Genomic DNA, 25,270 nt, shown 5'->3' with positions numbered 1-25,270 from the left:
ATGCTATTTGCTCAGTACTAAAAATCGAATTCGCACCCGACTTTTTACTACAAGGCAGCATTCTGTGCAAATGGTTTTTCTGGCTCCACGCATATAGAAGGGCTTAATTGATTACACTTCTTAGTATCATCACTGTACTGTATTGGGTTCTCAATAATACCACTACTGCGCTAAAGTGTGGTTCTTGATACTATTACTTTGCTATATTGGGTTTTTGATACCACTGCTGTATTATTGTCGATTCTTAATACCATTAATGAACTGTAGTGGGTTCTTAATACCATTACTGTATTATAGTGGGTTGTTAGTACCATTACTGTAGCAGAGTGAGTTCTTAAGACCATTACTGCACTATATTGGGTTCTTAATACTATTATTGTGCTATAATGGATTCTAATACCATCACCTACTACAGTGGGTTCTTATGACCATTACTGTGCTATATAGGGTTCTTAATATCATTACTGTAGTACAGTGGATTCTTAATACCATTACTGTAGTACAGTGGGTTCTTAATACCATTACTGTGCTATATTGGGTTCTTAATACCATTACTGTGCTATATTGGGTTCTTAATACCATTACTGTGCTATAGAGGATTCTTAATACCATTACTTTAGTACAGTGGGTTCTTAATACCATTACTGTACAATAGTGGGTTCTTAATAGTATTACTGTACTCTATTGGATTCTTAATACCATTAGTGAACTATACTGTGTTCTTAACATCATTGCTGTACTATAGTTTATTTAATATCATTAATGGACTAAAGTGTTAAGCGAGATCTTGCCACTTCGAACATCATTTGGTAACAAAAAGCTTTAAAACATTATAAGTTCTTGTGAACTGGGATCAATCATTAGACAGAACTGTTAATTGCATTCTTTTTTTTGACGTTTTTGTAATAGACCCATAAATCAAAAGAGAAATATCACTTGGGACTTATCAAATACTGGGCCTTATACACACACACACACACACACACACACACACACACACACACACACACACACACACACACATATATATATATATATATATATATATATATATATATATATATATATATATATTCTTATTCAGGTCATCTCAGAAAATCAACATTTGGCTGAGATTTTGAAAAGTAAAAGGACAAATTATTTCTACCTCGTCCACAAAAGCTTTTATGGAATATAGGACTTTGGCTAAAAGGCCAAGCGCCGTGACTTATGAGGTCAGTCAACCCTGAAATTGACAGTAAAAAGATGTAAAGGGTAGAAAAACAATGTTGCCGAAACGTATAAATGTGACCTCTGGTATGGAAGTTTTCAAGCACTACACTCTTTTTACGGTTTTATTATAGTCAGATATATTGTTTTCTTATATTATATTATATGATTCGTTTACCTGTATTCCTTGTCATTTGCATATATATATATATATATATATATATATATATATATATATATATATATATATATAGTAATAATAAAGACTGAATAAAGACTGTAGGAAAGCATTTATCAAAAAGACGTAGTTATAAAATAATCAAAATTCACAAGCACAATCACAAGCGAGGAAAGATGATTTAGGGAGCCGTTTTAAAGAAGAGGGCCTTTAATTACCACTACCAGTGAACTCCATGTGTTGACATGACATCTTAGTCGATAGAAGTAATATCCGAACAGTAAGTGGTATGTGTTCACTATTATCCTATCATGCCATAGTACAGGTAAATATTTATAACATAATTTCTGTTCAAGAGATACCTAGGCTGATATCTAGCATAAAAAGTAGTACCTCGGTAGCCCTATAGCCTAGCTAGCCACATACCTATAGTTGTAGGTATGCTTTTGTAACCTACTAGGTAGGGGGCTAGGGGCTACGCCTTCATTTTTTTCCACTACTACTAGGTACGATCTGTCAGGCGCTTCGGTAAATTTTTGTAATTTAAACCATTGTGGCATTATTATACCTACCTAGGTACCGTTGAAAATGTGATTTTCGTATTGGTTAATTTTCAGAAAAGTAGCTAGGTAAAACATCAAAGCAGGCCACACGCAGGCCAGCTACCATCAGTGCAAGCCACCCTCCGAAAAAGTACATTATAACGCGTCCTGACACCCGAGATGGGCATCAGTCGCGACTTGTTGTTGGTGAGAAACGGAGCTAAAGACCTCTACTCTCCTTTCGAAGTAAGTATTTTCCCCAAAGTTAGAAATTAAGGCCAAATTTTAAGATTTAAAACAGATTTAAACAGAGGGTACTGAAAATGGCGCCCCACGGCAGTGGAAATCTCACAAAAACGCTTTAGAAAATTTTTACTTACAACTAAAAATGTTTCGAAGATTGACGCCATCTCGATGTTTACGGAGTAGCTTGTGTCCAATAAACTAACCATTTCCTGTGATAAATCCGCACACCACTTGTACCCACAGACGCTGGAGCACTTTTATCACAACAATCGAAACACGATTTTCTCATCAACAACAAGCCAGGCGTAAACAGCTGTTGTGGTAGAAGATGACGAGAAGCGTTCTCTTGGCTAATTTTAAATAAGTAGTAAAACATCAATATTTTACATATTTATGATGATTAATTTGAAAATATTCGTTATTGAAAAAGTAAACTCGCCTCTGACTCAAATTTAAGTAATTATTTTTTCTGAATTAGAACGTTCTTTCAAGTTCTGTATTATGACGTCATCGACATCTTGAATTTCGTACCTATTGTAAATAATTGCTATACTCAACTGTCATTGCAGAACAGTTTACCAGTTATTCGTGCAGATTGTTATCAGCTATACATGTAATTGTTATAATCGTAATGCATATATATCTTTATTATTTACTTTTTGGATATATGAAGATGTTTTACTGCTGGATTATCGCCGTAGTGTGACGCAATCGTTTTGTTCGGGTCCATGGGCCTCTGTCTGTTTTCGCACCATAAGAAAATATGGGGCCGAATTTGCAATGACCAGAAAGTCGTTAAAAGAGGAAAGTTAGCATTGAGGGGCATATGTTTTGACTGAGAAAAATACAAATTTATTCAATAGCTAGCTTGTAAAAATACTTGGTTATAAAACTTGATTGACAACTAAGCAGCATGTCTACTATGGGTTTCAGAGACAGTGCAAGCACGTTTTTTTGGGCAATACCTATTTCTGTAACGAACACTCGTAACAGAACGAGATTTTTCTTTAGTGCATTACCCCCAGTGCCTAAGTTTAATTTATAAGGGTATCGTGAATCACTAATCGTAAAGAATAACTACACGTTGTCCTTGTACTAATAGACCAAAACTCATTTATCCAGAAAGGGCTAGGAACACACCAGTAAACAGCTCTACCACCTACCCTCTCCCCCCACCTCCACCGCCACCCCTGTCCTTCTTCCTTCCTTCCCTTCCCTTCTCTCTCTCTGAAAGTTGTTGCAGTTTAAACTATTTTCTATGATTTTTCCATCTATCTATCTAATAATAGTAGTTTTACATTGGTGGATATATCTAACGATTCACTCGGTTGTTACCTGCCCATTGACCGATATATTTATACACTGATCCTCTCACTCTCTCTCTCTCTCTCTCTCTCTCTCTCTCCTCTCTCTCTCTCCTCTCTCTCTCGCTCTCTCTCTCCTCTTCATCTCTCTCTCTCTCTCTGTTTCTTTTATCGTAATTCGAAAAATGAACAAGAAAATATATTTCATACTTGTATAGCATTAATTAAATACTTTCAAGTTTTTAATTCAGTCGTAATGATGAATGTAGGTGCATCTACTAGTGCTCGCAAAATAGTTAAGCAGGACATAGGTATGTAAAATTTAAAAAATGAGAGAGAGAGAGAGAGAGAGAGAGAGAGAGAGAGAGAGAGAGAGAGAGAGAGAGGACGGAATAGGAAGGGACATTAAAATACCTGGAAATGAAAATCCCTATAATCCAATAATTATAGCCTCAGGGTTTGTCTCGAAAACCATTCAAAGGTCTGTCACACAAGTGTAAAGTTGTTTTGAAAATTTGGCAGACATGTCTCCTCATAGCGTATAGTGTGCTGATGAATGAGGTTGTGTTGTTTATTGTTAATTATTAACCTCCTATATACCCTACATGGTTGGGGGACCCTTTGTGAATGCTGGTTTTGTGTTGGGTAAATATTTTGGAGAGAGGTTGGGAAGGAATCCGTGCGTGCGCTAATTTTCATCACGAAGACATGTTTAAACAATAATAGCCACTTGATTTATGTTTCATTTTTATGACAATTTGTGTGGTTTATGTATGCTCTAATTTTAGTTTAAAAATATTAAAAAAAATTTCATGCACAACAGTTTGTTTATATTGCAGGTAATAAATATTATATTAGTTAGTAATAACGAACATGGGTACATCACGTAGGGCAAAGGGATGGGCCCACTTGCCCCTCACCCGGATATGGTCATTTCAGCGAGTGAAAATATGGCTCAGGTTTACTATGTCAACTGAACGACTTAAGGAGGTTACAGATTCTTTAGTAACGAACATTGACCCTCCAAACTGTAATGACTATAACAAAAACGTTGAAAATTGGTGAAATTAGGCTATGTATTGGAAGTATATATACATAAAATATTAAAGCAATAGCAATCATTATTGCATTACTATGACAACTAGAATTCATGGAAACAGTTTATAATAATGGACGGCGTATGTGTGAAGCCTCCACTAATGTGGCAACGATGATTTTGCCATTCTTAGCATGCAAAACATTAAAGCATGCAAACATTAAAGGTTACATTTATTTCTGGCATACGATTATTTAAGAAATTCAAAATACTAATAAAGACTGAAATCAATGAAAAGTGCTAGCAAAACAAAAAGCAAAAAAAAAAAAAACTTAGTCGTTCCTCTATGCACTTTTCCGTATTCGTTCCTCTATGGTTTTCGGCAGCCAGATGTACGAAAACGTTAGAAACATTTGATTTTATCTACGTTAGAAATATCTGTAATTTTTCGGGGTAATTTGGTTGCTAAAAAGGGATAATATACATGAATTAAATCAAAATTTTTAAATAACAATGTAAATTTAAACTAAATAACGAGTAAAGTAAACAGTTTAGGGAATAAAACTTTGCAGTTTCGTCGTCTGTCGTCGTCTGTCGTCGTCTGCTGTTTGTAATTGTGTTTTATGGCGCGCGCGCTTAGAAACCAGGAACAGCAACGGGTTTAAAGTGCAATGTGGAGTGAACTGAGACCAAAATGTGTATAATAACAATCAAATAAGCACTGTGGAGTTTCAGTTGTGATGGCAGTAAGGATAAAAACCGCCGATTACAAGGTAAGAATGAATTCAGTTCCAACCATAACCCCGGGAATAACAAGTTTCATACTTTCACTAATATAGGCAACAAAATGTTGTTTTATTGTGCTGATTACAACTGCAATCTTGAGTAAGATCAATAAACGTTACATACATACGCTAACATTGTTCAAATGAGTGCTGGGAAGGCTGGGGAAAGATGGTGTCCGTCACTGATGAGAACCGTCCATGAAAAACGTAGCCGCCATATTGGATTTCAAAACTGCCTTGAAAACATATTTTACGAAGAGCTCACATGCTTATTTTAGTTCGTATGGGGCTTTCATATATCAACAATATGTTGACGAAACTTCAGTCTTTTAAATGGTATGCTTAGAGTTGCAATTGTATTCATGTTTCACCAATTAAATATCGAGTGAATAAGACCCGTCCACCGTGATGAGGGTTGGCCTGAACTGATGTTTCCCCTATAGTAGCTAATTTTCCTATTTTCATTCGTTCTTTGGGAGTGGAAGCAGAGTAGGTAGACAGGTAGACGTAAGAAATTCTACAATGAAAGTGGGCCAACCTAACCTTCCCTAGAATGCTGTATCCTGACCTAACCAGAACTTACGTTCTTAACCTGACTTGGTAATCCTATAGTTTAGGGGTCTAAATTCACTGCATTATATGTAAAGTCAATATCAGCACACCGATGAAATATTTAATTAGTAGGTTAATCTAAGTTTTCCTAAATACTTAGAAATACCATTATTTAGCCTAATTGTAGAAATCAGTGGAAAAATGAGCAGTTCATCTGCTTACAGAAGCAGATGTTGTAAGAAAATAAAGTGGGAACATAATTAGAGAAAAATGTGTTGCCTAGTAGTAGGGATATGAATCCATAGAATTTTGATCAAATCGTAAATCTCTGCTTCATTAGCAGAATAATTGCTCATTTTTCAGATTTATCAAAACGTGACTGCTGAAGAGCATGAGTTTGCCCCAGGTTCCTACCTGGTTCTTGGTTCCTGAGTGCTCTCTACATAGACACAGTTAGAAGCACACTACACTACTATTTGTGTGAGATGCAGATCCTTATTTCCTCTGTGTTTAAAACAATCTCTGCCTCTGTAAACAGATAAACTGATCATTTTTTTAGCAAGACCTAAACTAGGTTTACCCCTGACTCAAGGTGCAGTACCCTGACCTGATGGGGGTCTCCCCCCACCTTCCAAGTAACACTGTATATATCAGAAGCTTTGGCAGGACTAAATTAACATTCAGACAAGTGGTCTGGCACTGGCTATGACTGAACAAAAGAACCTTAACCTAACCTTTCCTAGAGCAATGTGGCATGGACTAACCAGAGCTAACCTTCTTAACCTGACTTAGGGAACTGCCTGATCTGATTAGAGGGAGCCTCACCCCCAGGACCCCCTAAGTCATGCTTAACTTCAAGTACTTGGACTGGAGTAACTTTTATTCTAAGGAGTTTTCACTAGGAGGTGAAGTTACAATGTCTATCACTTTTACCCATGCTTTTGTTAGCAAATGACCTAGCCAATGACACTTAACCAAAGTTAAACTAGGGTACCAGGTCCTTACCCTAGTGAATGATACGAGTTAAAAAAACTTCTATAAACTTAACCTTAATCTGTTTGAGTCTAGTAGTGGGATTAAGGTCCTTGTATTTCATGTGTTCTGTGTATTCCCCCAACCCAAAAACTCTGCTTTACCACTGTGGTTCCCCTAATTGTGAGATGGAAGGGTGGGGGCAACTATCTCTAAAAGTATTCATTTGCTAAGGAAAGGAATGTCAGAAATGTTCAAGCACACATTAAAACATCAGGAAAAGATATTTTCAAGCAAGGGTCTGGGTTCTTAGCTAGCTGGGGAATGAAGTAACCCACTTAGCTTAACCTGGGGTACCAGGGCTTTACCTAGCCCCTAGGGGTGGGTTTTTTGCCCCAGGACCCCCACCTAACCTAAATTAGGTCACTAAATTAAGATGATAGGGTTGCAACATAACCTAACTTTAGGGACACAAGTTTTACATTTGCACCAAATCGACAATGACTATGAACTGAAGCAGTGCTTAAATTCCAAAATCCCACCAAATTAGTGACATTCAACAGCCCAAATCAGCTTTCAGCTGAAAATGATATAAGATGCTCCAGATGTACTAGCCTTCCTTACCCACAGTGCACTGGAACTAACATAATACACTTGGGAGCCCCACTCCCATGACCATGTTAAACTAACAACTCAGATAAAGTTCAGGTAGGTAGAAACGTTCATTAGTTAATATCCTGGTAACAGTAAATTTGTGATAGATTTGAGCATGAGTTTCTTACTAATAATGTTAGGAAACAAAATCGCAGAATAAAAATGCCAATATCGAATAATGGTTTAAAGTAAAATACCAGTTCATGATTATCTTCCTCAGGAACTATGGCATCATTAACAAACTCGGGTTCTGCTGCCTTGGAGCGTACCCTTGATGTCGAAGTTTTACAAGAAACTGATAACCATGAGGTGTGTTATGAGTTGAGTCGCTGTGTTGCTTGGATCAAAACAGGTGGTTTTAAAAAGGTAAATTAAACTTCTGATGTTAAATCTCTATTTTTATACATTCAATTTCCCTGCCAGATATATACTTAGCTATAGACTCCGTCGTCTCCGACAGAATTTCAAATTTCGCGGCACACGCTACCGGTAGGTCAGGTGATCTACCGCCCTGCCCTGGGTGGCAGGACTAGGAACCATTCCCGTTTTCTAATCAGAATTCTTCTGTCGCCCGGGCCATCAACATTGTTGTTGGTTCCTCTCAATTGATTTTTCTTTTTTCACCGGCAATTGATCTTCTTGACCGACTTTTGGTGATGTATCTGGATTGTTGGATTGGCATACGCTTTTGTGGACTGTTTTGTGGACTTGATTTTGGATTTTTCTTTAAAAATGTCTGACTCTGGAATGGTTGTGAGACGTTGTGTGAATGTAGGCTGTAAGGTGAGGTTGCCGAAAGCTTCGGTAGACCCTCACACTGTATGCAAGGGTTGCAGGGAGTATGAATGTTCTTTTACTAATACTTGCAAGGAATGTGAGAATTTGAGTGAGAACGAATGGAAGAATCTAACTAATTATTTGAAAAAGTTAGAGAGAGAAAGAGTGAGGAAGGCTTCTTATAGAAGTTTAAGTAGTTCGAGATCTGAACTAATTCCTAGCTTGGGATCTTCCCCAAGGGTAAGTATTGCTACTTCTCCTTCCATTGCAGCCCCTTCTCCTATTGCAGAACCTGTAGATTCAGCGAAAGAACTTGCGGATCTAAAAGCAGCCTTCAAGTTGATGGAAAACAAAATGGCTGCCATACAAGGTAAGGCTAGTGATTTTTCAGTGGACAGTGATATGAGTGTCCCCAGTGTAGTGGAGGGGGCATCTGGTCGGCTCCGCAACGCTCCTAGGTCTAGACCTCTTCCAAGCTCACATGCCCAGAGGAGAAGGAATGTCGAAAACCGAAAGGAGGTTGTGGAGAATCCCCACCGATCAGGTGTCCCTTCGGCGGTTTCTGTGACACCCCAAACTGCCAAGGATCGCTATTGCAAAAGCGTCCTGCGTGAGTGTTTTTCGTCGTCGGGATCTTCATCTCCGAGACGTGATTGGAGGGATTCCAGATCGATCTCGACCACTCAAGAGGAGTTGGAAGGCTCCGACGATTGATTCGAGCCCAGAAAACTTCCTGAGGAGTCTCCTTCGGGAGTTAAGAAGGCAAGAAGAGCCATTCTTTCAACCAGAGTGAGAAGGAGTCAGGAGGTGGAGGCTATGGACTCCTCCCCTCCTCCTTCCCCTCCTCCCGAAGAGGATAAAGAGGAGGTTATGAAGAGGTTCATGATGGCTATGCAAGAACAGATTTCGTCTTTTGTAGGAGTTCTTTCAAAGGAGCCTCCTAGAAGGAAAGACTCTTCCCTTCCCATCAAAAGATCCTCCAGACGTATGAGGTATCTGCCGCCAGATCGATGCTCCTACTCGAGGTGAGGCTTCCTGTATGAACGTGGATGAACCGATCAGACGTCTGGCACCGGCCAGGAGTGAGGAGTCACCCAGGAGGCAGGAGCCAAGAGCCAGGAGTGAGGAGTCAACCAGGAGGCAAGAGCCAAGAGCCAGGAGTGTGGAGTCATCCAGGCAGGAGGCAGGAGCCAGGAGGCAAGAGCCAGGAGGCAAAGCAGGCAGGAGTCAGGAGTCAGGAGGCAGGAGTCAGGAGTCAAAAAAAAAGAGGCAGGAGTCAGGAGGCAGGAGGCAGGTCCGGAGTCAGGAGGCAGGAATCCGAAGTCAGAGGCAGGAGTCAGGAGCCCAGGAGGCAGGATCCAGAGGAATAGTCAAGAGCCAGGAGGCAGGAGTCGGAGACTCTTTCCTGGAATTTATGACTCTTCTCCAAATAGAAGCTCCTCTCCTTCAGATCGTAGGAGGTCTTGGAAGGACTCTCCCTCCAAAAGAGAGCTTTCTCCTTCGTCTGATCGAGGTTTAGACGATTTGTCTGATGACGAACCTCCTGCAAATGAAGGACTCTCGAATTATAAGGTCTTAGCCTCATTGTTGCTACAAGAGTTTGGAGACTCTCTTAGTCCGGCGGCTCCTCCTCCTCCTCGTTCTCTCTTTTCGAGCTCGGCTACGGCAAAATCTTCGGCCTTTCTGAAAATGAAGCCTGCAATTTCGATGAAGAAGGCACTCCATTCTTTAGATTCTTGGATGGACAAGAAGAAAGAGTTGGGAAAGACTGTATTCTGCATGCCTTCTTCCAAACTCCATGGAAAGAGAGGTATTTGGTATGGGACAGGAGAGACTATGGGTCTTTCTCTTCCTGCCTCGGCAGATGCGGACTTTTCCCCATTTAGTGGAGGCCTCTAGACGTCACTCCTTAGGATCGGTCAGATCAACGTGGAGCACTTCGGAGTTGAACCACTTTCTAAAGGGACTTTTTGTCACTTTAGAGGTGTTCAACTTTCTGGATTGGTCACTTGGAGTTCTGGCCAACAAATCTAAAGATCCGGAGTTTTGTTCTTAAAAAACCCAGAGATTCTCCATAGCGTCCTGTCTTGCATGGACAAGGCAGTAAACAGGTACGGGTTCGGGAGAAGTTGGCTTCCCATTTTTTGGTGCTGGTATTCTGAAGAAGAGATCAGTATATGGATCCCTATTATCAAAAGGGGTTTCTCCGAGCCAGAGGACTGCTTTATTGTTCGCCCCTCTGTCGGATCATCTGTTTCCTTCTCAGTTAGTGAAGGATATATCTCGCTCGCTAACTGAGAAGGCGACACAGGACCTACTAGTACAAACGTCCAAGAAAGGACGCCCAGTAGTGTCGACGATTAAGAAGGACTCTCGTCCTCCCTCAGCAGCCCTTTCGTGGAGGTGCAGTGGCTCGGTCCCCCTGCCAGAAAGAAGAGCTCTGACAAGAGAGGAAGGTCTTCCTTTAGACCTTTCAAGAAAACCAAATGACTTGTTGCTCCTTCAAGCACCAGTGGGCGCCAGACTCCTGAACTTTGCAGGAGTATGGGCAAAAAGGGGAGCCGACCCTTGGTCAGTGTCGGTCCTAAAGAAAGGATACGTAATCCCCTTCGAGGTACAGCCCTCCCCTAACATCTACGCCTCGGGAACTGTCAGCGAGGTACAGAGACCCTGTAATGAGAAAGACTCTCCTTCAAATGGTGGAACAAATGTGGGAAAAGGAGGCCATCGAACTTGTGCAGGATCCACACTCCCCGGGATTTTACAATGCGCCTTTATCTAGTACCAAAGGCATCGGGGGGTGGAGACCAGTACTGGACGTAAGCGCTCTGAAATGGCTTTGTTCAGAAAAAGAAGTTCCGCATGGAAACGGCCGCCTTCTAGTAATGTCGGCTCTTCGTCAGGAGATTGGATGGTCTCTCTGGACTTGCAAGATGCGTATTTCCACGTTCCCATTCACCATTTGTCAAAGAAATATCTTCGGTTTATAATAGGAGACAAGATTTTTCAATTCAGGGCTCTGTGCTTCGGTCTGTCTACAGCTCCGCAGGTATTCACCAACCTGATGGCGAATGTGGCAAGATGGCTTCACCTAGAGGGAATAAACATCTCCCTCTACTTAGACGACTGGCTGATCAGGGCCAAGTCGGAGATTCAGTGCTTGGAGGACTTATCAGTAAAAACAAGAAACATGATAGAATCGCTGGGATTACTCGTGAACCTCGAGAAGTCGCAGCTGATCCCCAGCCAGAGCTTGGTCTATCTGGGGATTCAGATGGATTCTCGGGGTTTTCGAGTATTTCCTTCGCGAGAAAGAATCACTCGAGGTTTGTCGAAAATCTCGAGCATCTTAGAGAGAAAGAGCAGTTCAGCGAGGGATTATCTGAGCCTTTTAGGGACCCTGTCCTCACTAGAATAGTTCTTCTCTCTGGGGAGGCTTCACCTTCGCCCTCTTCAGTTTTCCTGAAAGGGGTGTGGAGTTGGAAGACGGGACAACTCTCGGACATCTTCCCGCTTCCACAAGAGATAAAAGATCACTTGAAGTGGTGGATCCTTCCTCTTCAAAAGAACGAAGGCGTATCGCTTGCCCTGCAGAACCCAGACCAAGTGTTATATTCCGACGCTTCGGAGTCGGGATGGGGAGCGACACTAGGAGCAAGGGAGGTGTCAGGCACCTGGACAAAGGAACAGGTGTCCTGGCACATCAATTGCAAGGAACTAGTGGCCATACACCTAGCCTTAAAGTTCTTCGAAGAGATAGTCAGAGGCGGGGTGATACAGATAAACTCGGACAACACCACGGCTCTGGCTTACATACGCAAGCAGGGAGGCACACACTCTTTCTCCCTCTTTCAGTTAACAAAACACCTGTTAACCTGGACAGAAGGAAGAGGCATAACTCTCCTCACAAGATTTGTACAAGGGATAAAGAATGTGAGGGCGGACAGACTGAGCAGGAGGAATCAGGTCCTTCCCACAGAATGGACTCTACACGAAGAAGTGTGTCGAAGTCTTTGGTCCCTGTGGGGGAGACCTCACATAGACCTGTTTGCGACGTTCCTCTCCAAAAGAGTAGAGATCTTTTGCTCTCTAGTGGAAGATCCGAGAGCCTTCGCAATAGACGCGTTTCTCCTCCTGGATTGGTCGGGTGTGGACGCCTACGCCTTTCCTTTCCCCCGTTCAAGATCCTGGGGGAAGTGCTCAGGAAGTTCGTAGCTTCAAAGAGCACGAAGTTGACACTAATAGCCCCATTTTGGCCAGCCCAGGAATGGTTCACGGAGGTACTGGAGTGGATAGTGGACTTCCCCAGATCTCTTCCAAACAGACCAGATCTACTCAGACAACCCCACTTCGAGAGGTTTCATCACAACCTCCCAGGTCTCGCTCTGACTGCCTTTCGACTATCGAAAGACTTGTCAGAGCGAGGGGCTTTTCTCGCAAGGCTGCGGGCTCTATCGCTAGAGCCCGCAGAGCTTCGACGAGAAGAGTATACCAATCGAAGTGGGAAGTTTTTAGGAGGTGGTGTAAGAGTCAGAAGTTGTCCTCCTCCAGTACCTCTATAGTGAATATTGCCGATTTCCTCCTCTTTCTGAGAGAGGAATCTCACCTATCTGTCTCAACAATAAAGGGATACAGAAGCATGCTGTCTTCAGTATTTAGAAATCGAGGGCTAGATATTGCAGACAACAAAAGATCTACACGATCTAATTAGATCCTTTGAAACTTCAAAAGCAGCAACTCCATAGAACACCTAGTTGGAATCTGGACGTGGTCCTGAAATTCCTTTCATCGGATAAATTCGAGCCTTTACATCTGGCTTCCTTCCGCGACGTCACTAGGAAATGCTTATTCCTGTTGTCTCTCGCTACAGCCAAGAGGACGAGCGAATTGCACGCTCTAGATTCCACAGTGGGGTTCAAAGGAGATGCTGCCATCTGTTCGTTCCAGACAATGTTTCTGGCAAAGAACGAAAACCCGTCAAAACCTTGGCCCAGAAGCTTTGAAGTAAAAGGTCTATCTAACCTCGTAGGCAGAGAGACAGAGAGGTCTCTCTGTCCAGTGAGAGCTCTTAAATTTTATTTAGAGAGGAAGAGACAGATGGGAGCTTGTCAACAAGGTCTTTGGTGTGCTGTGAAGAACCCCAAAAGACTCATGTCCAAAAACGCCTTGGCTTTCTTTGTGGGAAGCGTAATTACGGACGCTCACAAGAACTGCTCGGAGGAATCCTTCGGTCTTCTAAAGGTTAAGACCCATGAGGTGAGAGCAGTAGTAACGTCCTTGGCGTTCCAGAAGAATATGTCTCTTAAAAATATCATTGAGACTACGTATTGGAGGTGCAATTCAGTGTTTTGCATCTCATTATCTGAAGGATGTGAGAGTGACCTATGAGAAGTGCTTCTCTCTAGGTCCATTTGTATCAGCAGATACAGTGCTGGGTCTTGGAGCAAAGACTGATCCTTAAAATATTTTGATTTATCGTACATAAACCCTCTTGTCAGATATGTGCTTGGTTTTCTATTAGCAAGCTCACGGATGTCGCACGGGCGCATAGTGTCATTGCTGGTAGGGGATCAAGGGTATGTATGGCTAGTCGGGGAGTACAAAATTTTTTTGTATATTTTGTATAAATGAAAGTGTAATTATGTTTCGAGTTTTTGGTTGTTTGTAAGGAGTTCGGGGATAACTCCTTGCAATCTTAGAACTAACATGGATGTTAGGATCAGGTGATCGGGATCGGTGTTGTGCTCCTTGAACAAGGTGTATTGTCATGTTAGTGGAATAGCACCCAATGACAAAGGCCTTTAGGCTCTGCCGAGTAAGTGGATAAGACCCCATTGGCAGACCCACAAGAACTCTTAGCCATAGATCAATATCTCGCTGAGGCTCTTGAGGCTAAGCAGACTCCAAGGCAGTAGCCGCGAAGTCTTCAGCCTAATAAGGTAGGAACCAAGGTTTATTAATACCTACAACATATGTTGTTTACCTGTCTATTTCAGTAGTTAGCTGTCTCTTACCCACCACCAATGGGTGCTAATCAGCTAAGTATATATCTGGCAGGGAAGTTGAATGTATAAAAATGATATTGTCATGTTACAATAAAGTTTTATACATACTTACCTGACAGATATATACGATTAATGGCCCACCCAGCCTCCCCGCAGGAGACAGGTGGAAGAGAAGAATTCTGATTAGAAAACGGGAATGGTTCCTAGTCCTGCCACCAAGGGCAGGGCGGTAGATCACCTGACCTACCGGTAGCGTGTGCCGCGAAATTTGAAATTCTGTCGGAGACGACAGAGTCTATAGCTAAGTATATATCTGTCAGGTAAGTATGTATAAAACTTTATTGTAACATGACAATATCATGTTCATTTGAAAAAGACAAAACTTTTTTATATGTATGGATATTATTTGCTGTTCCTAGCATAGCTTGATCAGTTTCACTTCAAATTGCCTCACTTACTGCTTGAAAACCCCTATAAGTATTTTAATAGATTTGGTTGTTAGTATGTCATGTTACTTTATATTGTTAATTATATTTACATGATGTGATCAAATCTGTGAATTGTTTGTTTTCCCTCATTAGTCTTGAATTGTGGAACTTTGAAATATCCATGCAAATCATAAACCTTTTATGTATTATAATTCTGCTACACTGCCCCGTTTGTTGAATTGAGTTGAAAGTTAAGAATTTAATCATCATTAGGTGGAAAAAATCCTGATTCTTCCTCCCAAAGTAGTATCCCTTACTTTGGGGAGCACTCTTACTCTTTTGTAGAGTGCAGATATTGGTTTGTGATAGGTACTCAATTTTACACCTTTTCTGATTGCATAAAGTCAGTATGTATTATGTTGTTATATTAAGTCTAGTGTGGATATATACAGATATTTTGTAGCAAGCATAATTAACCTTTGTTAATATATGAAACAAACCTTCAGTCTTAACATTAGGATAAATAACTTAGCACCAGCTGAAAACCGGTAAAGTTAAAAAATTGTGTATGCAAGGGGCTATTAATATATAAAGTATACTTTGTTCACTAAACAAGCTATGCACTTTGCCAATTATAGTTAGTGTTCGTTGAGTGTGTTAACAAAATTTTCATTATTTTTAGGTATGCTTGCAGTTTCCAGATGAACTGTTAGCTGATGCTTCAACAGTTGCTAGGACTTTGACATTACGTTTGAGCCAGAATGTCTACATTCTTGGTGATACAACTTATGGAAGGTCAGTAGGTTTTTCTTGACACGTAAAATCTTATCTGTGTGCTTTGAATAAGAAAAATCTCTCTTTGGCTCTGTGACTAGAGCCAAATAGTCAATACTGTAACTTAGATAAATTGTAGTGTGATGACAGTAGATGTGACCTTCGGTAAATTGAGACCCCTATCTCAGTTAACCTAGAACTTTCAGAATATTTTTGTATGAAGCATCTTTAAAGTGGCACATGATTGTAATATACATATTCTAAATTGGGGTTTTCCTTTAATTTTTTAGTTGTTGTGTTGATGAGGTTGCTGCTGAACACGTTGGTGCAGATGCCGTCATTCATTTTGGTCGTACTTGCCTTAGTCCATCAAGAAGGTTACCTGTGCTTTATATATTTACCAGGATACCTATTGATATCCATAAAGTGATATCAGAACTTTGTACTACAGTTGAAGATTCCTTGAGCAAACTTATTTTTGTTTATGACACAAGATGTCATTATATCGCAGGTAAGTGTGTTCCTGGACAGTGTACTGTATTGTTCTTATGAATTAGCATTACTGGATCACTGAGCTGTGCAGTGTATAAATCATGATACTTTTCAGGAGCTACTATCTACTGTCAACTTATGAAATAGACTTTTAAAGGGTGAAACTACTGCCACCGTAATATTTTAAAAAATGTTACTGGTATTGGATTAGTTTGAAGTGTGGCAAACAAGTCAGTATTTACATGTTTGTCAAGGTACTATGTATATTTAAGATTTTTATGGAATTTTTTTGCACTAAAGTATTTGAGCAATTTAATTTTCTATATAAGATAAATATATAATTTGGAAAAGCTTGGGCCCATTTGATATTTCTTGACTGAGTATGTAAATAGTATCCAAAACTACATGGGAAAGTGTTGGTTCGGGTTTTATGCATTATGTATTAAATCTTACTACAGTATACATACGTATTGTGTTTTAATTGCTGTTGGGCAAAAAATCACCTGATTTATCTTTTTGCAGGAGAAATGTTTCAAGAACTTAGAGAAAAATTCCCGCACATCATATCATCAGATCTTTTAGATGAAGGTTTCAGTAAGATTGCTTGCAATGAATTGGAAAGTATTTCTGAGAACAATGAAAATAAGAAATGTGATGTTGAAGAGAACTGTGATATATCCAAAAACGAAGATACTTTCTTTATTTTTAATGGACGAAAGGTTGTTTTACCTCATAATGATAATATCAGAGACTATAGTTTTATTTTCTTAGGACCAGAAGGACCAACTCTTACCAGTATGATGTTAAGATTCTCAGAAAATACATTTCACTGTGTGGTACCAGAAAGTGTTACTGTTAAGACTTTGTCTGGTGTTCGTTCTCTTATGAGTCGTAGTGCTAAATTAGAAATGGCCAAAGATGCTGAAATAATTGGAGTACTTGTTGGTACCCTTGGAGTTGCAAATTACCGTGATGTTATTGACAGATTAAAAAGGCTTATAAAGAAAGCAGGGAAAAGAAGTTACACATTTGTTGTTGGCAAACCAAATGAACCCAAACTTTGTAATGTACCAGAAGTAGATTTATTTGTTTATGTATCTTGCCCAGAAACCTCTATTATAGAACGTCATATTGACCCAGTACTCTACAAGAAACTGATAACTCCATGGGAATTGGAAGTTGCCTTACTAGATGGACAAGATTGGAGTCTTCAATTTGAATCTGACTTCCGGCAGCTGTTGCCAGGTGGCACAAGACATGTTGAGATGAGTGATGTCCCAGTAGAGGAACAAGTGAATGTGTCTCTTCTAACTAATAAAACACAAAGGTTGGGTGTAAGGTAGGATATCAAGAGTTTGTTGTTTAATGAAACTAGACATGGAAGTAAATCCTTAAATATTAATGTTTTACTGGTGTGGCATAATTGCTATTACTAAAGGTAAGTTAAATGCTATTAACTTAGCTATTTTTAACTTGAACTTCAAAAACTATCTTAATTTACACTATTGATATAGTAAAATTTTGCTAAATGATATTACATTATTAGAGTGAATTATATTCCAATTTGTGTAAGGTCTTTTTATTCTATTAAGGATTTTTCAGGCGTGAATATTATTCACTGTTATAAGCATATGCTTCAGTCAGTGAATTTGGGTGCTTTGTCAAAAAAGAAGTCTTACGAAATCTTTTAGGATTTTTCCGTTGCCGTGTTTGATTAAATATCCTGTATAATTAAACTTGAATCATATGGGATGTAGGGAGAGGTGAATATATTGGTACTTAGCCCCATGAACTTCAGAAATTAGATGAAAGTCTGTTACCTTCCCCCTACTAAACTTTGCTTAGACCTTAAAAGAAAAGCAGAATATACTTATCCTCTTGCATCTTAAAAATGACTGAGCTGGAACTAAGGCAGCATTTTAAGGATAATAATGTAAACTGTTTATCATCCAAATCTTTGGAGAGGTGCTCAATTACAATCTATTTTAAAATTTCCCAAATGCTTCGATTGGTTGTTGTAGAACTAAACATTAATGCAAAGATGACATTGCCGAAGAGAATTGAAGTGTATTAATTTCAGACAAATCACTGACATATACATTCCTCTGTATAAAAACAGATTGGAATCACCAAATGGTGATATTGAACCCACTTGGTAAGATTAGCAAGTATGCATCCCTCAGTGTGTCGGTGACTAAAATGAAATGAGCAATCATATTGAATATTAATATTAAAAGAAGACAAAGCATATAAGTTGCAATCTTTAAACAATGTATGAGTGTCTTAGGTTGAGTTCCTAACCATTCTACAGGTCTAGGAAGAAGTAGTGACATCCCCTTGAGGATAAAGCAACAAAAATGACATGCCAATTGAGACATGACAGCCCAGGTTCCAAGCTTTAGAATAGGAAGCTGTAGTCCTAAAATCTGATTACAAATAGTTAAGATACCTCCCCCATGAGCTCCATGTCAAAACTATTTCTTGGTCCATCTGTTAGGATCAGTATTGTTTAGGTACTGTTGATCTTGGGAACAGCATTATGTTCATTTAAGACACCTTGAAAGCCACTCAGTTGCTTCATTCCTCAACTTCCCATGAGAATAATCTATATCTACATTTAGGTATTTTGTCTTGAGATGTCCACTGTACTCTTGTGTTACTAGTTTGGGGTGTGTCCTCAGTTTCGGTTCTTTGTGTGAACCTTTCCACAATAGGAGGTTCCTGATTGTCATCAGGTCAATTGATAAGAACTACTGTCACTTCCTTCAAGGAATCCTCTCCTCGTGCAGCTATTTTCAGGGTCATGATAACCTGACAAAGTCAAGCCTTAAGATAACAGCTTTCACAGGGTCTGTGAAATCTTTCCTACACATGGAGCAAACGCTTTCAGATCCTTGGATAACTTCTTCTTAGAAAAGGAATGTTAGTCAGCAACAACTGCTGGACCAGATCTGAATTAGAAAACTAGTTTCCTAAGACCTGTGTCACTTATGCCCTCCAGATCTGCTTCACCAATATATGCTCATTCCACTATGTCAGATAGTCTGAGGGCTGATTCCACTTTCTGGACATGAGGTACCCATCTTATTGTCTGTACTGTGTATAACCACAGGGTTCAAATGAACCATAGTTACCAGATATACCTATAGCACCATACCATCTACTAGTCTAATTTCAGACAAACATAGTAGCTTGAAAGTTCAAGAATCTGTTTTAGTACCACTAAGGGACACTTAGATTTATTAAAGTGATGTCTTAGTGATTTGTTTAAACACAAAATTATTTGAAATTATTTTTGGTTATTCTTACAAACTGTTATTTTTGGTGTCCTCCTTAGTATGTATACTTTTTATTCGTAATATACATCTCTGAGCCACTGACAGAATCAAAAGGTGAGAGAACTCAGAAGTCTCTCCCACTTTTGAGCTATAATATTGCTCTACCTGTTTTAACCTGCTGTTCTGCTTGTGATTTGTCTACCAAGTCGGGTGATAAGGCTTCATTATAAAGCCATAAATTTGTATGTGTGAAATATATTTTTATTATAGTTCCTGTACTAGTGTAAATTCTTAATTGCTGTATACAGTAATGGTCAGACGTTGTGCCATAAATGCTTATATTTAAATATTATTGTACTGCAATGAATGATGAACAGGAGACAAAAAAACTTCTCAGCGAGTGTAACTCATATTGTGCAAGCCTCAGTTATGAGCACCCACTAAATTCTGTTATTTGGTGTGAAACATCATTTATAGACATATAATATAAAATTTCAGATAACGACATTGTCCTAGCCACAGTCAAGAGACCATTCTTTGATGAAACATTAGATTATTTTTAATACGTATATGTTTGTGTCAGAATACGTACTGAAGAAATGATCGTACTTTTTTTAAGTCTAGTTTATACAGTCCAGTGTATTAAGGAAATAATAACATACTGACCCTAGAAATTAGGCATGCATTGAGCAATTCCAGTGAAACAACTCAATAAAGCACACATTCTAAATAAATATACTATTTATTTTAGGGAATATTAGAATTGCTGAGAAAAAATTTTTTTTGTGATGTATGCCTTTTTGTAAATTTCAGTGAAACAGTGGAAGGAGTAGTAGACAGCATCACAGGTGCTGTTGTTCTACAGAATGGAATGGTTGTTGCAGAACTCCACGCAGGAGGAGGAGGAGAGTTACTGAAAAGCCGCACATGGCAAGGCCTTGATCCTTCGCTGCCTGCTCCCGCACCGCTTAGTCATGTTGTTGAGGGAAGGCATGGCATTGCATCTGTTTATAAAGATGAAAAAGATGATGGTAATACATAATTGATTAGTAACTCTTGGCCTTTTTTTTATTCCTGTTACATTATTTTGTATCTTTTTTTATAGTCTGTTACAAATTATGGTTACTTCTACATCAGTTTATATTTACAGGTTGGCAGTTTGATAAAGCAGCATTATAATGTTGTCATTGTAATTTTAAGAGTATATTATAAAGTATCTGCCATATTCCTTCAGTATATTCTACAAGAAAAATTTTATATACTGTGCCATACTATATACAAACAGTTACCTTCAAATTGGATAGCTTTACCTAAAGTTACATCCTACAGCATTTTAAGCATTCTGAAGGTAAGTAATGAATTGTCTGTCTAGTCATTACTTTTACACTCAATTTTATTTTTTAGATAGAATTAAGAATAATACCACTCTGGCCTTCTGTCTCCTTTCAGAGGCAATATTAAAGATCTACAAATTACACATTTAACAAAATCTTTATCTTTGAGTCATTTCCTGTGCCTAGCATGTTCAAAAGATATTGCTCTAAGTTATATAGCAAGGCACACAAAATGATTTAAATCAAAGTTAAAATAAATTTAGAAAGTTGCCGAGCCTAGGTATGCAAACAAAGCAGTGATGAAGTAAAATGAAAAAGTCCAGGTAGTTTCTCTGTAAGAGCCAGTTAATTCTCTTGGTCTGTATTGTTAATTAATTTCTGTCAATATCATAATTCTAAATTATCAGTTCTAATTATTACTAATTTTTATAACTTGTATCATGGATTTTGTTATTTTGAACATTGCTGGGAGCACTAGCATCTGTAGGTAGAGGATGTGTACAAGAGTAATTGTAACTTGATACTGCTGTACATTTATAGTGAAAATTGAATTGTGTTTTTGTTTTTAACATTATCCTCTCTAAAGGTTTTTTTCCATTTCATCCTCATTATCATTCTCTTGTTTTGTTAGTACTTTGTGGGTGCTGGATGTCTAATGAATTTTCTCTAATTTTTTTTTTTCTTCACCTTGTGCCTGAATCCCATCTGGTTTTTCAAAATCTTTATTTTTGTTCGTGGTCTCAGTTTTCTGGGCCTCATATATACCACCTCCTTTACTGATTGTTCCCTTTCCTCATCTAATCGCAAACTCAAACCATTCAAATCTTTGAAGTTAGTCTGTTGTCAAGTACAGTATCTGAGTTTGCCATATCTGTTATTTCCTCTGTTTTGATATAATCATTTTTAGAGTTCTCTAGACATGAATCTCAGCGATTTTAACCATCTTCAAAAGCTCTTGTTATCTACGTAATTACTCATGTTTCAATGTATAGAGGAGAGTAGGTCTTTGACATATATTAAGGTTTCTGTTGTTAGTTATGAAATATTTTATCAGTAACCCATCACAGGTCAGGACTACCTGTAAGGAAAACCTTTGATCTTCGAAAAATCTGAATCTTGCAAAGTTCTCTCTGTGAACATTATAAGTATTATGTTAATACAAAGGTACAGGAATATATTTGTTTTTCATTAAAGAATGATTGAAAAGATCATTTTTAGAGTAAAGTTTATTTCTTTTTTTGTACAAATCCATGGGATTCACACAAAATCTTTGTTGTTGAAGGCTGCTGATATGGTTTTGATGGGTGGCTTGCTGAAGAAATTCATGTCCCTTTGTGTGCTGATTTCCAAGGCATTTTTTTCATCCAGACAACTCATCAAGTCTACCACAGTCTCAGGAAAGTCTAAGACTTTTGTTTCTGGTGAAAGACACATCAGCAATCCAGCAACAAAAGATCAGGTGGTGAATATAACAAAAGGAATTTCTTGCTGGCAAAGTTCCTGCAGAAGCGGTAGAAGAAGCATTGCAATTTACATATACAGTATGAGATGAAAAATATTTGGTTGATAAGAAAATAAAGTGGCCACATTGTAAAAATATGAAATTATGCAAATTTTTTATTTTTATAAAACAGTTATTTATTATCTACCTTACATATTCTCCATAGAAAATTACAACAAATATCTACCATTAACTTTAGCACTTTCAAAATTGCTTGAATTCAAAATTATGATGTAATTTTGAAGGTAAATGGACAACAGCAGAAAAAGCAAAAGAAAAAGATTCACACTGATAAATGTCATCATGAGAGGGCACTGTATTTACTATTATTATTATTCATAGGGAGTTTACACTTGATTCGAACAAGCTGGAAGGCATCTTACATGGCAAGCTTCCACAACAAAGAATGCTAATATATTGTGTGAAAAGCAAAACACGAGAGGGAAAAAGAATAAGAAATTCATAATAATATTGTACGCCATAAAGTGAACTAAAAACCTATGATAATAACCAACTGAAAGGAAAGGCTGATTCTGATGTACTGATACTATGGCACTGCCAGAATTTTGAGAACATTAGTTGAGTAGTCATCTACAAACGAGGCAACTAAATGTGGCACATGAGATGTCCCATAAGGTTGCTAATAGCAGCCACACATTATGCAATTATTAAAACATAACTGAAAAACAATAATGGTAAGCTTTATGCACAAATGAAAGTTGTGAGACCTAAAAGTGATATAGTAATTAATTATTTTACTTGAATAACTTGATTGTAGTGAAAGGTGTGATGTTGCAGCCCACCTAATGACATAATAATTTGCATAGTCCAGAGAGAGATTCTGCATTCAGGAAATCTAACAACTTTCAGGGATGAAAGGTGGAAGGTCTTAGGCCAGGAGACATTAATAATTATTATTGTTATTATTATTATTTTTTTTTATTTATTTATTTATTTTTTTTTTTTGGCTCTATCACAGTCCTCCCATTCGACTGGGTGGTATTTATAGTGTGGGGTTCCGGGTTGCATCCTGCCTCCTTAGGAGTCCATCACTTTTCTTACTATGTGCGCCATTTCTAGGATTACACTCTTCTGCATGAGTCCTGGAGCTACTTCAGCCTCTAGTTTTTCTAGATTCCTTTTCAGGGATCTTGGGATCATGCCTAGTGCTCCTATGATTATGGGTATAATTTCCACTGGCATATCCCATATCCTTCTTATTTCTATTTTCAGATCTTGATACTTATCCATTTTTTCCCTCTCTTTCTCTTCAACTCTGGTGTCCCATGGTATTGCGACAGCAATGAGTGATACTTTCTTCTTGACTTTGTCAATCAACGTCACGTCTGGTCTATTTACACGTATCACCCTATCTGTTCTGATACCATAGTCCCAGAGGATCTTTGCCTGATTGTTTTCTATCACTCCCTCAGGTTGGTGCTCGCACCACTTATTACTGCAAGGTAGCTGATGTTCCTTGCACAGGCTCCAGTGGAGGGCTTTTGCCACTGAATCATGCCTCTTTTTGTACTGGGTTCTGTGCAAGTGCCGGGCATTCGCTTGCTATGTGGTTTATGGTTTCATTTTTCGTATTGCACTTCCTACATATGGGAGAGATGTTATTTCCGTCTATCGTTCTTTGAACATATCTTGTTCTTAGGGCCTGATCTTGTGCCGCTGTTATCATTCCTTCAGTTTCCTTCTTTAGCTCTCCCCTCTGTAGCCATTGCCATGTGTCATTGCTGGCTAGTTCTTTAGTCTGTCTCATGTGTTGTCTGTGCATTGGTTTGTTGTGCCAGTCCTCTGTTCTGTTTGTCATTGTCCTGTCTCTGTATATTTCTGGGTCTTCGTCTACTTTTATTAGTCCTTCTTCCCATGCACTCTTTAGCCACTCGTCTTCATTGGTTTTCAGATAGTATTGCTCCAGTGCTCTGTTCTCGATGTTGACGCAGTCCTCTATACTTAGTAGTCCTCTCCCTCCTTCCTTTCGTGTTATGTATAGTCTATCCGTATTTGCTCTTGGGTTTAGTGCTTTGTGTATTGTCATATGTTTCCTGGTTTTCTGATCTATGCTGAGGAGTTCTGCCTTCGTCCATTCCATTATTCCTGCACTGTATCTGTTTACTGGCACTCCCCATGTGTTTATGGCTTTTATCATATTTCTGGCGTTGAGTTTTGACTTGAGTATCGCCTTGAGTCTGCATATATTCTTTCCTGATCGTGTCCTTCATCTCTTGGTGTTTTATATCCCCTCCTTCCATTATTCCCAGGTATTTGTATCCTGTCTCATCTATGTGTTTGATGTTGCTCCCACCTGGTAGCTTTATTCCTTCAGTTCTCGTTACTTTGCCTTTTTGTATATTGACTAAGGCGCATTTTTCTATTCCAAACTCGATCCTGATGTCCCCAGATACAATCCTTACAGTCTGGATTAGGGTATCTATTTCCTTGATGCTCTTACCATACAGCTTGATGTCGTCCATGAACATCAGATGGTTGATTCTGTTGCTTCTTTTCTTGAGTTGGTACCCGGCATCCATCTTCTGTAGTACTTTTGTCATGAGAATCATGGCTACAAGAAGAGTAGTGGGGACAGTGAGTCGCCCTGGAAGATCCCTCTCCTGATATTAACCTCTGCTAGTCTTATTCCAGAGCTTGTAAGTATTGTATTCCAGTTGTGCATTGTATTTTTGAGGAAGCTGATGGTGTTTTCCTCTGCCCCATATATTTTCAGGCATTCTATTAGCCATGTGTGTGGTATCATGTCGAAGGCTTTCTTATAGTCTATCCATGCCATGATTAGGTTGGTTTTCCTTCTCCTACTGTTCTTCATTACCATTTTGTCTATCAGGGGCTGGTCTTTTGTGCCCCTACACGTCCTTCTGCAGCCTTTCTGTTGGTGGGGGATGGTGTTTGTCTCCTCTAGGTAGTTTAGCCTTTCACTGATGGTACCTGTTAGTAACTTCCACATTATTGGTAGGCAGGTGATAGGCCTGTAGTTACTGGCTATATTTCCCTTACTCTTGTCTTTTTGTACTAAGGATGTTCTTCCTGTGGTCATCCATTTGGGTGCATGGTGATTTGAGATACAATGCTGGAGTTGTTCTGCTATTCGTGGGTGTAGGGCCTTGAAGTTTTTGAGCCAGTATCCATGGACTTCATCGGGACCTGGGGCTTTCCAGTTTGGCATTTTCTTTAGTTGG

At 39.1% G+C, this 25,270-nt stretch overlaps 1 protein-coding gene across 4 annotated transcripts; it reads left to right on the top strand.

Annotated features, from left to right (window-relative positions):
- Window positions 1–1,547: 1,547 nt before the first annotated feature.
- On the top strand, window positions 1,548–20,286 carry LOC135214807 (2-(3-amino-3-carboxypropyl)histidine synthase subunit 2-like). Of its 4 annotated transcripts, none has more exons than XM_064249178.1 (6): window positions 1,548–1,667; window positions 7,699–7,844; window positions 15,371–15,483; window positions 15,753–15,973; window positions 16,477–17,293; window positions 20,046–20,286. In XM_064249178.1, the coding sequence occupies exons 2-6, from the start codon at window positions 7,704–7,706 to the stop codon at window positions 20,272–20,274; spliced, it is 1,521 nt and encodes a 506-aa protein (XP_064105248.1). In that variant the 5' UTR covers window positions 1,548–1,667; window positions 7,699–7,703; the 3' UTR covers window positions 20,275–20,286. The 4 variants fall into 4 exon arrangements, with proteins under 4 accessions (XP_064105248.1, XP_064105249.1, XP_064105250.1 ...); XM_064249179.1 differs by having other exon boundaries at window positions 1,562–1,674; XM_064249180.1 differs by having other exon boundaries at window positions 1,599–1,712.
- The last annotated feature ends 4,984 nt before the right edge of the window (window positions 20,287–25,270 follow it).

The sequence above is a fragment of the Macrobrachium nipponense genome, chromosome 46, assembly GCF_015104395.2.
Source record: "Macrobrachium nipponense isolate FS-2020 chromosome 46, ASM1510439v2, whole genome shotgun sequence".
Taxonomy (NCBI): Eukaryota; Metazoa; Arthropoda; class Malacostraca; order Decapoda; family Palaemonidae; genus Macrobrachium; species Macrobrachium nipponense.
Note: the sequence above shows the minus strand (reverse complement) of the source record. Positions and strands in the feature narration are given on the sequence as shown.